Below are 14,875 nucleotides of genomic sequence, written 5' to 3' on the forward strand. Positions count from 1 at the left end.
ATTTTGGCTACCTTTGAGGAATGTGCATGAGATCCGTAGCTTCTTGGATTTATGTTCTTACTACATGAAGTATGTACATGGGTTGGCTGAAATCGCATCTCCATTGCATGCCTCTTACAGAAGAAGGATGTGCCATTTAGATGGATAGTAGTGGAAATTTCAGCATTTGAAAAGTTTAAGGAAAAGATGACTTGAGATCCTGTGCTTGTGTTGCTCGATTTAAGGAAGTCATCCATAGTTCAATGTGATGCATGTGGTAACAACATTGGGGCTGTTATTATACAGGACAATTGAGTTGTGGTTTATGAGAGCCACATTGTCCATGGTGCAGAAAAGAATTCGTAGGTATATGAGAAAGAGATCTTGGCTGCAATTCATGCAGTGTCTACGTGGAAACATTATTTGTTGGGGGACTGATTTTACAGTGCAGACATATTATCAAACTTTGAGATACTTTCTGATGTAGACAAAGTTGTCAGAGAGGCATATGAGATGGACAAATTTTCTCTCTATGTTTCATTTTCAAATTATACATATTGATGTTAAAAAGAATGTTGTGGCTAATGCACTATCACGTAAGCCACAAATTTCAGTTGTTTTAGCATGGTTTATCACACTGAGTTGGATGCCATGAAAGAGCAATATGTTGTTGATTCTGAATTTACTGATGTTTATGATCAGCTTTGCAATGGCCAAAGGCATGAAAACTTTGTGCTAAGAGATGGATTTCTCATGATGCATGGACGATTGTGTGCCATAAAGCAGTTAAGACCTAGAGTTATCACTGAAAGTCATACTGCTCTGTATGCAGGACACAGAGGTATTGATGCCACGGTCAAGGCAGTGGAGTATTTTCTTTATTGGCTAGCTTTGAGGCATGATGTAGAAGAGTTTGTTAAGACATGTATCGTATGCCAAAAGGTAAAGCATGATAGGCAAAAGATACCGAGTTTGTTGCAGCCCTTGCCTATTCCAGATAGGCCTTGGTAGAGCATTGCAATGGACTTTATTTTTGAACTTCCTAAGACATCCATAGGGAATGATGGGATATGGACTATCATTTGCAAGTTTAGCTAACAAGCCCATTTCATTCTGGTGAGGAAGAAAATAAAGGTTGATCATATGGCATGATTGTTTTTGTAGCACATCTTTAAGTATCATGGTATGCCAGAGTCGATCATCAGTGATTGAGATCCCAAGATGACTGGTTTATTTTGGAAGGGGTTATTTGAGAGTATGGGTACCACACTGAAATTCTCATCATTATCCATTCGTAGATAGATGGTCAGTTTAAGGAAGCAAATTCCACAGTGTTAGATCTTTTGGGGTGCTATGTTTCAGACCACAAGACATAGTGGGAGCAGTATTCGCCCTTGGTTGAGTTTGCTTACAACAACACAGTGCATAGTTCGACAGGCAAAGCTCCATTTGAGGTGGTTGAGGGTGACAAGAAGGTATCACCTATTCTAAACACCGAGGATAAGATCTTTGAGGTTGATTGTTATGTGGAAAACTTAGACGTAGCCTATGCAAAGATAAAATAAGCACTTTAGAGATCACAAGAAAAGCAAAAGAGGGCAGTTGATCGCCACAGACCTGCTTTGTAGTTTGTAGAGAGTGATTACTACGTTTTGAAAAGGCAAGGCTGAAAAAGATAAAAGGAAGAAAAAGATTGTATCCGAAGTTGAGTATGAGATACGATGGGCCCTTCAAGGTGTTGGAGAAGATCAGCAATATAGCATATCAGCTGAAATTACCACCACATTGGTGGATACACAATGCCTTTCACGTTAGTTTGTTTGAGGTCCTTTCATGATGATGCGTGAGAGGATATGTTTGCTGAAATTCAGGCTGAGGTTGAGGAGCTAGATGGGATTTTGGTACCCAAGCAGATTTTGGCACATAAGGAAAGAAAGGTCAAAGGTAAATTCTAGGAGATACTTGGTGAAATTTTAGAATTATTGACCAATGGATGCTAAATAAATGGAGGAGGATGACTTGACAGACCATTCTCTATTGTTGCAGCTTTACCTAGATGCCTTTCAGTTAGAGCCGACTTTAGCTCGAGCTCCATTAGGTTCAGTATTACCTGATGCTCAAGGGGGAGGTTGCACTTCCACTCCTCGAGTCATGGACAACTCTTGTATGTAGTGGATCTCGGATGTATTTAGCATCCATCCAACGTACTAGGCTGATAATGTGTTTGCCAAGAGGTCACTGATTAGTATACTAGTCACAGTGAGATGTATGCAGATGAGTATGAGTTTCACTCGGGCATTGAAACTATACTTTTGCATCAACTTATGATCAATTTGGTATGAATTTTTGCCTCAATTTTGAGACAAAATTTTTGATTAGTTTCAGCTCATTTTTTCATCATCTTGAGAACTGTTTATAGTTAGTTTTGCATCAGTTTTTGCATTGATTGTTGGTCAGTTTTTGGCAATGAGTTTGTGATCAGTTTGGGGTCACATTTGCAACAGTTTGTGATGAGTTCTCAGATCAACAAGTGATGACTTCATGCTTAGTTGTCAATGGTTTACATCTGGTTCCATGGACAGCAGCATATGTTATGATGCCATTGATGTTTTAGCGCGGTCTAGGATGTTCATCATCTCAACCCTTTGTCGATAATTCGTGGAATGCATCGCGGTCATAAACATGACTCGGAACACTAAGAACCTGTTCCATGCTTCATAATTCTGCAAGACAGTATTCAAAGTAAGGAAATGTTTGGGACACAACATTTGCTTTACTTCTTCTTATTAAAATTTCCTAAAAACAAATCCTTTGTTGGTTGGCTCTGATACCAACTGTAACGTGTCCGCTAGAATCATTCCGGACACGTCTTAGCAGTCCATCGGGAAGGATGTCTAGAAAGCTCCGCCCGGCACTCCCATGGAATGTTACGGGACTTGCGATCTAGGTCTTCCCGCATCTGCCACGTAGCGGAAGTATCCTGGCCGTTCCCACTTAGGATCGACCTGAATTTGGGTTTTCCTGTTTGGTCATTAGCTAGCAACAACTAGCGTCAGACCCGAGAGGATAATCGAGGATTCACCCCAAACAGCTAGACATTGAGCAGACCGAATTTAGAAGTTGACTTGACTTTCGGTGACCAACCAACCAACCCTGAAGCAGACTAGAGAACACAGCATGGACTTTCAGTAAGACCTTAGATCAGCCAGAACCTGCGCTTAGAGCCATATCAGGCTACGAACGTGAGGGGAAGAGTGGAGGTTGCATTGAACATTGCCTACATTGGCACCTCACTTTTGATTTCATCACCAAAGGTGCACTACAAGAAAAGAAAAAGCCTATTTTCGCACCATAGAGGCAAGACCAGGAAGAAGCATGTTAGCAAGCTAACCAAGACATATGGCCAAAGAGTGCTAACCAAGGAGGAAGGCAACCACCCAGCAACCTCCTCACCACTTTAGTAGCCACTCTAGTAACCGTGAGCCTAGGAGATCTGCTTCGGCAATACTTTATCGTTTATGCTTGGTTATGCTATGCTATGGTTTGGTTTTGCCAGATGAGTTGAGCTCATGAGAAATAGACATGTCACATGATATTTTGACAATGTTTTTAAGATTCTTTGTGAGTCTTATGTTATCTTATGATTGATTGGTAATTTTCAGCATGTGTTGGGCAGTTGGGCATATGGAATGGTTGAGCAATAGTGCACAATGTTGTGTTAACTATGATGCCTTGTGAAAATTCCAATCCATTATTTTACCTTTGATACATTTGGCAGTGCAATCAAGGACAATTGCAAGGATTTTAAGGGGGAGGGCTTTCATGAGGACATGCATTTTTGAAACCTCACTTAACATGTGGATTAATTTTTAACCACATGGTTAAGTAAATATTGCACATGTGAGGTGTATCTGGGGTTAGAGTAAATTTACGAGCGCAGGACCCGAGGACATTATGGGATGTCAAAGGCAAAAGTTGCTGTAAGTTATGCCGTATACGTATTTGGTGGTATCTGGTACCAGTTATTGGCCTAGGTCATTCATTTGGCAATAAGTGTCAGTTGGTGACACTAGATAAGTGGCATTTACTGTTGCCTAACGCCAATCTGATGGTGGTCAAAGATGACGGAGAGACACTCGGGAATGGAAGTTGCCTAACCAATTTAATTATTGCCAAGTCAAATTATTTTTCAAGGCACTGAAACAATTATTAGATTAACTTTCTGTATTTAAAGACTATAAATTAATATTTAATTATGGATAATGTTGGAAAAATCATTTGGGAAGGCTGCTACTTGTCAAACATGCCCATGCGAGACTGGAAAACGTCTTTAGAGGCTGGAGAGAGACATTTTTAGTGGATTTCAGCTTGCAAGAGAGAGGGAGGAGATGCTACTGGTCTGATTTGCAGCCATTGGAGGACTTTTAGAGTCAATGAGCGGCTGAAGAAGACCAATCTACAGTAGGTGACAGCATCTATAAGCTGTTGAGACAAGGCAACAGTAGTAAATGACTTATTTTCTTCAGTTCTTTGCATCTACAAGTTGTTGAGACAGTGTAGCAACAGTAAATGATAGATTTTCTTCAGTTCTTCGCGAAGAAAGTCTGGATTTTCTCTCTCCTCAGCATTCTCTCTCATTTCCCAGCCTTTTTTTTGCCTTGCTCCAAAGATTACGTCATTGAGATCACCAAAGGTTGAGAAATTTCATATTTCTTTGCTTTAATAGTAGAAATTAGGGTGTAGCAGCAACCTCGGGAAGTGTGCCATAAATTGGAAGCTCCAAGACTTGGATTCAATAGGTATGAAGCTGTTTTTAGTCAAATTCAAGTGGAGGGACCAACAAATGAATGAATTTGAGGCATTTTTCATCTTCATCAAAGTGGGTGAAGGCCAATTGACTGCCCAAATTAAGGGGCAAATCAGGTTGAAGTCTTGCTAGTCATTTTGGATTGCAAGAGAAGTTGGAATATCGAAAGGGATTGGGAGAATCCCATTTTACATGAACTTCTTATTCAATTAAGTTAAATAAATACCGAAAGGGGCACCAATTTTGGGGCCAATAGGGTATCCAATGTCCAAGATTATATGGTTAAGTGTGCATTTCAGTTTTGTGAATTTGCTAATTGCTGTAAATAGTGCTTAATCTGTTTATTTACCACCCTATGCGAGGAAGGATGGTTTTAGTTAACATTCGAGTATTGGTTATAAAGCGCATATTATAGTTTCATACTATTAGTCAAGCCCTACTGAGGGCTTGCATCCTAAAATGAGCTACAACGAGAAATAAAGCAGATCTTGATGTAGTACTAGGAGTACTTGCAACCCTTAAGTGACACATTATATGAGTATTTAAACTAGAATGAAGTGCAAATTCCCTAAAAAAGTAATCAAAGCTAATGAAACTAATAGATAATAGGATCATCATAAATAACTATAGCCCACGTTACTTGAGACCCAACTGACCTCGTCGAGTTCGAAATTTTGTATTTTCCCATTTTTTACCAACATCACTTTGAACTTCTAGTATAAACCCAGCTATATCTTACACATTTTGATTCAGCTTCATTATTGCCATAAATTCTTTTGTCTCTCATTATTAGCTTTGGTTTTCTCTATTTGCTACTATATTTCCTAATACTATTGCTTCAAAACCTACAATTTTTGCTCCATCTTAGGTCTCTTCAACAACAAAGTTTGTTTTCTCTCTTCTAATTCACCATTCATGATCAACGCTCCATCTAACTTGATTTCTAAGTCATGAAGTACTTATTTTTCCATATGCAACAATGGATCGGAACTTTACAGACTCGAAGCATCATTGTTTGTTCTACCACAACCTCCATTTCCTTTGTATACCTTATTGCTCTATCTATTCTCAAAATACTTTCGTAAGTTTGTTCTACTACAGCCTCCATTTCCTTTGTAGACCTTCTCTACCATTTCCTCTATCTATTCTCAAAATACTTTCGCAAACATCTTTGTCTTTGCATTGTCCTAGAACAAGTAATCATTCTCTTCTTTTACCTAAACCATGACTACAATCTTAAGTGGAACTCCCTACCAATCTTCCAGAAGAAACCTCCCCTAACCAACATCCTGGTTGATGCAAACCTATTGTAGAATTATAAATTACCACCAAATATCCTTATTTAATGATATTTTTCTTAATATGATGCTACACCCAAGCCTTGCTCCTATATTGTATAATCCTTGAAATATATGATGTCATACTATAATCCTCCTCTAATTGCATTAACTGCTCCAATAGACATAGTGAGGGAATCTTCTAGGGATAATTTATATTTGCTGCTACTGGAAGACTTAGAACCACAAACTCCATTGGAACAGTTGTTCCAACTTGTACATCAGCTTGAAAGAGTTAATCATGTAATCTTCTTGTAGGCAATCTGAATGCCCACAATATTGAATCTAATAGGGCATCCCAATCTTCTATATTCTCTTGCACAATCTCTTTTAGAATTCTCAATAAGATATTCTTGGAGCATTTAGCAGGACCATTTTCTTGCAAGTGATATAGGGTTGATTTCTTGTGCAAAACATATGCATATTAATTACTTCCTGTATCACATGATTCAAAAATCGCACATCACTTATAAGCTCCATCGGCCAACTAAACTTGATCATTATGTTTCAATATAGAAATTTAGCTACATTCCTTGTTGTAGTATCTTGCAGTGCCTGCCTGACTTTCTACCCACTTCATGTACACCAAGATGTATCTATTTTGAGTGTGCTTAGTAGCTATCTTGATTGGCCCTATGAGAGCAATGCCCCATTTTCAGAATGGTTCCAATGGTAGAACTAGATGATCTTATATCCTATCTCTTGATTGAGACTAACCCTATTTTAAAGATATGATGCACTACCCATCATACTGATGTGCATGCACCCTTCAATACTATTGGCCACCATAACCTAGCTTGAAATAGTTTTCTACTTGTAATTTCTCTAGAAAATGTCCATTTGAGATTCCTACATATGCTTCCCAAGGTACTATAAACTTTTCAAATTTAGGTACACATCTTTTGAAAACTTGATCCAAGCCTTTCTTGTTAATGCACCATATATAACCTAAAAGGACCTACTGAGTGGTGCTAACTTCGTGCATTGGTCTCTAGTAAGATAGCTTGGCATAATCGCTTTAGTGAGGAATTACACTATTTGATCATAATATGAATCTAGATCAATAACTTAAATCCAATCCTTTGTGGTGTATGGGTCACTTTATAATCCAATCCTTGCAAAAGTAACATCCTTCAGGCAAGTCTTCATGTAACTTGAGGTTTATTTTATTAATATTGCTCCCACAACAACATCCAAAGCATCTACAAAAACATGAAATGACAAGTTACATTGTGGGGATTGCAATATTGGAGTTATTATAACATCTTCTTTATCACCATAAATGCTTTGGTCTAATCGTTCATCCATGAAAAATGCATCCCCTTCTTTGTTTAAGTTATTAAAGGTGCACATAAATGGGATAAATACTTGAGATACTGACCATGTCATTTGATTTGTCTCACAAAATCTCATTATTTTATGTATGTTTCTTAGTACTTTAACCTTCTAGACATGATGAATTTTTCTTGGATCTATTCACATTGCTTCTTTTGATAATATATACCTGAGTAGTACTCATCTTTTAGCAGCAAATACTAACTTGAATGGATTGAGGGGCATGCCAAACTTGTTGCATCTCTCAAAACACAACCTTAGATGCTATAAATGATCATCCCTTCTACCAAAGGCACAAAAGTCATGTACGATGACTCATAAAGTTTTTCACATATGAATCGAATGTTTTCTTTATTGCTCCCTAAATATCAAGTGGTCCAATGTCTTCAGCCTAAAGTTCATGACCTTACTAACAAATGCTCCCCATTCAGTTATAGATGTTATTTTATCAAGGTCTTTTGGAGCCCTCATTTGATTATAGCCTAAAAATCTGTCCAAGAATCTATACATGTGTCTAGCAACCTCATTGAGTAATGAAACTATGAATGGAATGGAAAAGGGATCTATGATGGTTACTGCATTGACTTTCTTCTAATCCATGCAAACATTTATCTTGCCATTCTTGTTGGGCAACATCACATTTGGTCATAACCATGTCGCCTCATTCATTGGCTTCAAAAAGCCTAGTCTTATCAATTTTGCAATGCCTTCTTTAACTTACTTAGCATAGTTTGGAGTCATTGATATCTCCTTTAAATAGTTAGCCTAACATCCTTGTTCAAATTAATTTGATGTTGGTACATTGATGGATCAAATCCCTTCATATCTTGGTATTCCCATTTAAAGATATCTTAAAATGCTTTGCATAATTCCACTAACATTCTTGAATGCTTCATCCACATGCAGCTAACCTTTATAAGTTTTGGATTGTCCTCAATGTCCAAGTTAATGTCTTAAAGTTCATCATCAAACACTTTGATTAAATTACTCAAGTGTAGCTATACCTTTTCTTAGATTGAATTATAGCTTTTTGACTCACCTCCTCCTAGCTCTTGCATAGTGATAGTCCTCACTTTCTAAATTCTTTGATCGCAGTATCTTTTCTTGCACTTCTTGATTTCTTGATTCTTTAACTTCCTAGCATAGACATGTATTTCTATTGTTCTAAAGAGGTATTTTTGCTGATTTTTGGTTTCTGAATCTTTGGCGAATTAGCATAGAATGCATTTCTTAGCTCAATAGGATCATGCTATGTTTTATCCTAATCAGAATTGTACTCCTCGAGAGCTCTAGGAAGACATGTGGGCTTATCTTAAAGTCCCAAAGGACCTCAACTTGATAACTACTGGCAAGTGCTATAAGTTATCTTTGAGTATTGTGTACTTCTTAGATTTCCATGAAGATAAGTAGCATATCCTATGAATTGGATTTACCCCCTTGACATCGAGTTCACTCGATGTTCCATGTGAGTTGTTCAAAAGAATGATTGGTGCAAGGTAAACTAATAGTCTTGATAGAGGAAGTCCTGCTACCCTAAGATAATGGTCAATACATTTGAGTCAACGTGAATTAATTCTTGACTATAGGACTAAACGATCCCATTAGATTGTCTATCATGAGTATTTATTCTAGTGGAAGAATTGTTTGAAGGTGGAGGTAACTTGATAGTCGGTATGCTCATTGAAGAGTTGCTTTTTCCAGTTGGTTTGTGCGGATAGTGTCGAGGAAAACCACCATTCATAAGGGGGAAAGTGTTACATCCTTGGACATCTAGATGGGTGGTAGTAGCATTGGTCATAGTGGTCATCAAAGTGGCCCCTAGGGTAACTTTCAAGTCTTTAGGGTTAGGGCAACCAAATCCTATTTTATTGGACTCAAGGCCCTAATGTGCACATCATTGTGTGATCACCACTCATGGACTCTTGGCGTCTAGGCTGATGCATCCATACACTAGGATGGTGTGGACTAGTGGTATGGAATGCTAGCTCTTGGGACATGGTTGTGGCCCAATGTGCTGCTAGCTCCCAAGCTTGAGGGTGAGCCTATTTGGTTCTATGGCTAGAAGAAAGTCTGATGTTTGTTCCTTACATGTTTTTTGCCGTGGGTACAGTTTGTGTCGTGTCTCGTGTGGAGGGATTCAACGTTTCACATAATATGATCCATGCAATGGCTACAACCTTGCTCATGAATAGATCGTACAAATCCTAGTATTGTGTTTGCTTGTATGCTCATTTCTTACAAACAGGTGAGGGTCCACATCTGTCTGTAGACCTCCCTCTCTGTCGGTATTACCCAAGTCCTCTTTGGTTCATGGGTATTTGTAGAGCTCTATGCAATCATCATTATACTATTTGTTTTGGGGCATGGCCCTAGGCCGAGTATGTCCCATAGTGTGTGTGGAGTGCAGAAAGATTTGGAGGGTGGTTGAATGTGGGTTGGAAGTGAGATGGGGGGTGAATGTCATGAGAGGAGCTATGTGCTCAAATTGGGTGAAGCCATTGTAAACATGGTGATTGCATACATTGGCATGGGATTCTAACACCTTTCACCTAGCCCCTTTTATGGTCTGGCACTATAGCCCACCATATTGGCTGTTCACACAACCATTGTATTTATGATGTTCTAAGTTGCTGTTTATAGGGCTTTCTTTGTACTTTGTTTTCTTTCCTTCAAGGAAAAATAAAGACTGGCCAGCTTTTGAGATTGTCCTATTCCTTCTGTTTTGTACTTGGGTTACGTGCAGTAAGTACTAAGTCTTTGTATGGCGATCTTAGTGAACAAAACCATTTTTTGGATCTGTGCAACTGATGAAAGAGCTAGGACTATGAAATCAATAGAAGATAGGAAGGCATTAAAAGGTCACAAGTTTGACACACAACTCTGAGTAGTGAGGTGGAACCCACAAAATAAATAGAGCAAAGCTCATTGCTCATTTTTTTGGGTTGGTTCAACTTTTGATTTTAAGGGGTCTTCTAAATGCAGCTGTCTCAACTATGTTATAGTCTAACCTGTCAAGAATACATTGCTGATGTTTCAGTTAAGAAAAGAGCGTTTGCTAGGGCATTTGGCAAGGCTTGAGATGTAAGTCTAACAATTTTGGAGTATGTGATTTACTCAACAAATCAATGCTCGAGCTTACTCCTCACTTGCCTCTCTATATTTTCTTTTCTAGATGTCAGATTAATTGATGGAGTTCTTAGACCACACAATACCAGTGTTTATCCCATCTATTGTTTAAATAGCTATCCACTAGAGTCTAGAGTGGCCATCTTGAGAGCACCAATTTCTTCTATATTTTTCCTGTACCATTTTGGTTTGGTAGCCTTCTGGTGTTTTTGAGAAAACTAATAGAAAGTGCTTCAGTGGGTGGATGATTTACCAGTTTTCAGAACTTTCTGATTTTAATTTTCTTCTATTTGGTGTTTACCTTTTGCAGTGGTCCTTCGTGAATTGTTCCACAATCTGCCTGTGCGGAGAAAATCTATTCAGTCAAGGTTAGTGATTCAGAGCTGGAAATAGTTTATTGATATCATTGGAAAATTTCAGGGCTTTAACTGGAATTCAAATTGCAGTGTATTAAACCAGAGAAGCAACTATTGATGCTATTTAATCAGTATTGACATTTTAGTGCTGGTTTCTAAGCTGATATAGTAATATTAATAGAAAAGTTACATGCCTATAGTCAAGCCAAATCTATAATGATACAGTAAGACATAATTTCTAGTTTGAAGAAAAGCAGCTGCCCTGTATGTGCTATGTCTTCAACAGCCACATAAATCAAGAAAGCAACTACCTCTATGTGATATAGGCATCTGCCTGTCTGGTATATAAACACATATTTGGCTGGACGGGTCCCTCAGACGATGATCACACATGTCTAATTCTGTTCCTAGCTGCAGCTACATCCAAAGCTTGTATGTGGGAGCGTGTGTGTTGCAACTACAATATATCTTGTATGTGTAACATTCCCAGTCACATCACGTGTAAATCTGTTCCAATCACACTATGATTTGTCTGTTCCTTCCAGATACATAATACATTCAGAAAATATCCTTCTGTTGCCTGCAATTGATCCCTTCAAATGAAGATCCAAAGAATACAGATGAGAGGAGGGCTACCATGGAACACTTGTGAGGGGATTAGCCTCTTACCATATAGATGGGCTCAATTTAAAAAGAAAAAAGAGAATAAAATTCTATTAATAACAATGTGGGGAAATTCCCCCTATGGTAAAAACAAAGTACAAGGAAGGCCTTCTAAAGAGCAACCGAGCACATCATAAATACGAAGGTTGTGTGAATGACCATTCTGGTGGTCTATAGTTCCAGGACATAACAGGGGCTAGGTGAAAGAATGTGCCAAAATCCCATGTCCACAAGAAAGCCTCTCTCCTCCTCATCCTCAAGGAACCACCTTGCAGCCTCTCCCACTCCCGTGGAAAATATGAATGATCTCTGTCCGCATCCTAGAAAGAGTCTTAGCAGTGGAAACATCCTAGGAATCTATAGCATGGGTACACCTAACGGTCCAGGTGTACCAAGCAATGATACTCTCAATCAATTCCTATCTGTGATAGTGTCCCTGAGTTCCACTGTGCCTATGAGTGATCTGGAGTGGGGATCCTGCTCAATTACTGGCCAACAATGAGGAAAGAGTGGCTCCCTTGAACATCCTAATATCCGGATGCTGGGCCTCTACTGCTACAAGGGCTCAGTTGTATTTATGGTGCCTTAATAGTGTACACAGTTGATTAAGGTAAGGGGCTCTTAAACTGCGAAGGATACAGTTGTAACAATGCGGTCATAGTTTTTTCACTATTTTTATTTCTGGATAGTGGGCTTTATGTTTTTTTTTTTGTTGCAAATAAAGTGTGGCTAATTATATTACTTCAGAAAAAAACACCTGAATGTAAAGAAGTGCTCATGCTCAATAGACTAGCTGGAGCTAATGTAGAGTCATAGATATATCAAATATACAGGCCTCTCAAGGCGTTGCCTGCCTGCATCACGAAAAACAGGTCCTGGCTGCCCCAAGTGCGCATGAAATGAGAACAGAGCTCCTGACGAGCTCGAGACTCGCCTTGCACCTGGTCCCATCAGCCGTGAAGGGAGTGGATGATGGAGGTCCAGTGCTCTACTAAAGTCGCTTATATAGAAAGTCTCTCTCTGCCAAAAACCTCCTGACACCACGCCTTCTAGATATGCCATCCAGTGAGACCCCCTATGATCTCCCATACCTCAGAGTGATTTGCTGTGGGCTCCAAAACCTGGTGGATGGGTAGAGCCTCCAAGCCGACCATTGCGCACGACCCAGCCTCATACAGAAGGTGATGGCCCTAGCTGATTGCCTGCCAGTAGAAAGCTCCCCATGAGATACATCCAAGGCTGGGTGCTACACGGCGGAGGATACGGTATGTTCCTCTTTACACAAGCTGCGTTGCCTCACACGACCAAAGGCAGTGCTTTGGAGTTTCCAGAAGCTGCTGTGTGCAACGTTTACACCCTCCATCCTTTGCATCTGGGCTAACCAACTCCCCACCGCCAAGCCTTCATGTGCCACCAGCCATAAGAAATACGACACCCTCCTCGGTCTCTAGCTGTTCTATAGGGGGTGCTAGAAAGTCTGTCAGAAAGGATTTGTGATACTGTGCTCTGCCCAGTACTTGCTACGCGACGGCGCTCAATCCATGTCCTCTTGCATCAGTATGTGTCTGCCAATCCTGGCTGTGTACTCCAAGAACCTCAGTGGCTTCTTGGCAACCATAGTGGCGGGCCATAACCACTCTCCTGGATCGCACTCCAGCTCATCAAGTGGCCTACTCTCCCAAATCCAGAGGCGTTACTCCGGAGCTCCTCCCAGAAGACATATGGGTCCAGTGGCCATGTCTTTCCCTCAAGGCCAACCACTCCAATCCTCCTTCACGAAAGGATAGCTATCCCCTCATCCTGTTGCCCTCTGTCAAGGGCTAGACGCCCCCCTCTTGCACGGTGAAGAAGGTCCCATGTGGGGCTCCGCCCACTCTACCTGCCACTTGTAGGGGGATACTTGTCGGTGAAAATTTAGCGGCCCATACCTCCCCGAGCTTTACCGGCTCTTGTATCGGGTGGCCAAGCCACTCTTGAGGATTGCTTCGTTAATCTCCCTTCTCCTCAACTCAACTCCTTTCTGGCAACCTGATGCCCGCTGCAACACCTCCTTATCCGCCATCCTGTACACCTCCAAGTCCTAATGGTGCGAGCTGGGCTGGCCTCCCAACCAGCCCACTAGATGTGGGGGCGCTCGCCAATTTGTACTCCCTCATGATCTCTGACCTGGGGATTCTAGATCACTGCTCGGTGGTCTATCTCCTCTTGGAAGCCTGGGGGGCTTTGAATTAGGGCCTATGGAGGCCCTACCACACCCGAAGTAAGTTGTGTAGGAAGGGGGATTTGGGAGGCATGATCTGGACCGTCATAAAGATCCATCTTAAGGACGGTCCACAATCCCCGCCAAGCCTCGATCGACACTCTTGGAGACCCTCCTGCAGTAAGACCTTCTAGGTTTGCCCTCCTGGTGTGAGACCACGGGCTGCTAGCTTGCCCAAAAGGGCCAGACTCTGATACTTTGGGTCAATGATCCCAAGCCCTCCCTCTGGCCAGTGCCGGATGATGGTTATCCACGCCACCTTGGCCTGAGAGTCCGTGGAACCGTTTGATCCAGCCCAGAGGAAGTTCTGCACTAGGCGGCGAAGCTGAGACGCACAGGACGAGGAGAAGCACCAACACGAGGTGATGTACCAAGCCCTCGCTAGGAGGACTTGGTTGACCACCAAGGCTCGGCTCGCTAGGGAAAGGGGAGCAGTACTCTTGTAGGTCTCAGCTTTCTCCTAATAGAGTCGAGAACTAGAAGAAATTGCTGGGCGGGAGTGATGTCGAGTCCCACCTGGAACCTTAGGTAACAGACGGTTTGCCCTCTGCACACCCATCTAAATCCCAAGTGCACTCCCCACTCCGTACCAGAGTCCCGGTCTATAAGGAAACCAACTGACTTTCATCGGTTGCCCGCTGCAGTACAGAACACCTCGAGAGCTAGTCTCACTCTCTCCAACATCAGCTCATCGTCCTCTATGTAAAGTGCTGTATCATTTGCATACTCTGAGTCTAACAACTCTGTCTCCTCTCTCACCTGAAGTCGGAGGCCGTGTAACCCTCACACGTGATCTGAGGAAGTGAGACATCACCTCTGCAAAGAGTAGGAACAAATATGGGGCTAGTGGATAGCCCTGCCATATTGATCTCTCTAGCCAAAACTCCTCCCCTCGCCTGCCACCTATGAGAACCTTACTGATAGCCGATCTGTAAAGTGCGGAGACCCTACGGATCCATGCCTGGGGGAAGCCCAACCTCACCATGGTGCTCTCCAAGAAATACCAGACCAC

General features: G+C 41.1%; 1 protein-coding gene across 6 annotated transcripts in view; it reads left to right on the forward strand.

Moving 5' to 3' along the window:
* Positions 1-14,875, forward strand: part of MLH3 (MUTL protein homolog 3) — a 160,882-nt gene that overhangs the window by 51,224 nt on the left and 94,783 nt on the right. For all 6 annotated transcript variants that reach the window (XR_015693202.1, XM_087693505.1, XM_087693495.1 and 3 more), the window contains one exon: positions 10,895-10,952. Coding sequence is in view for 5 of the 6 variants with exons in the window: in XM_087693505.1 (XP_087549631.1) it covers positions 10,895-10,952 (58 nt within the window). In the remaining variant the exon portion in view is untranslated. The remainder of the gene's footprint in view (positions 1-10,894; positions 10,953-14,875) is intronic.

Source organism: Lygodium microphyllum, chromosome 2, assembly GCF_053477565.2.
Source record: "Lygodium microphyllum isolate KBCC chromosome 2, Lygodium_microphyllum_v1.1.10, whole genome shotgun sequence".
NCBI lineage: Eukaryota > Viridiplantae > Streptophyta > Polypodiopsida > Schizaeales > Lygodiaceae > Lygodium > Lygodium microphyllum.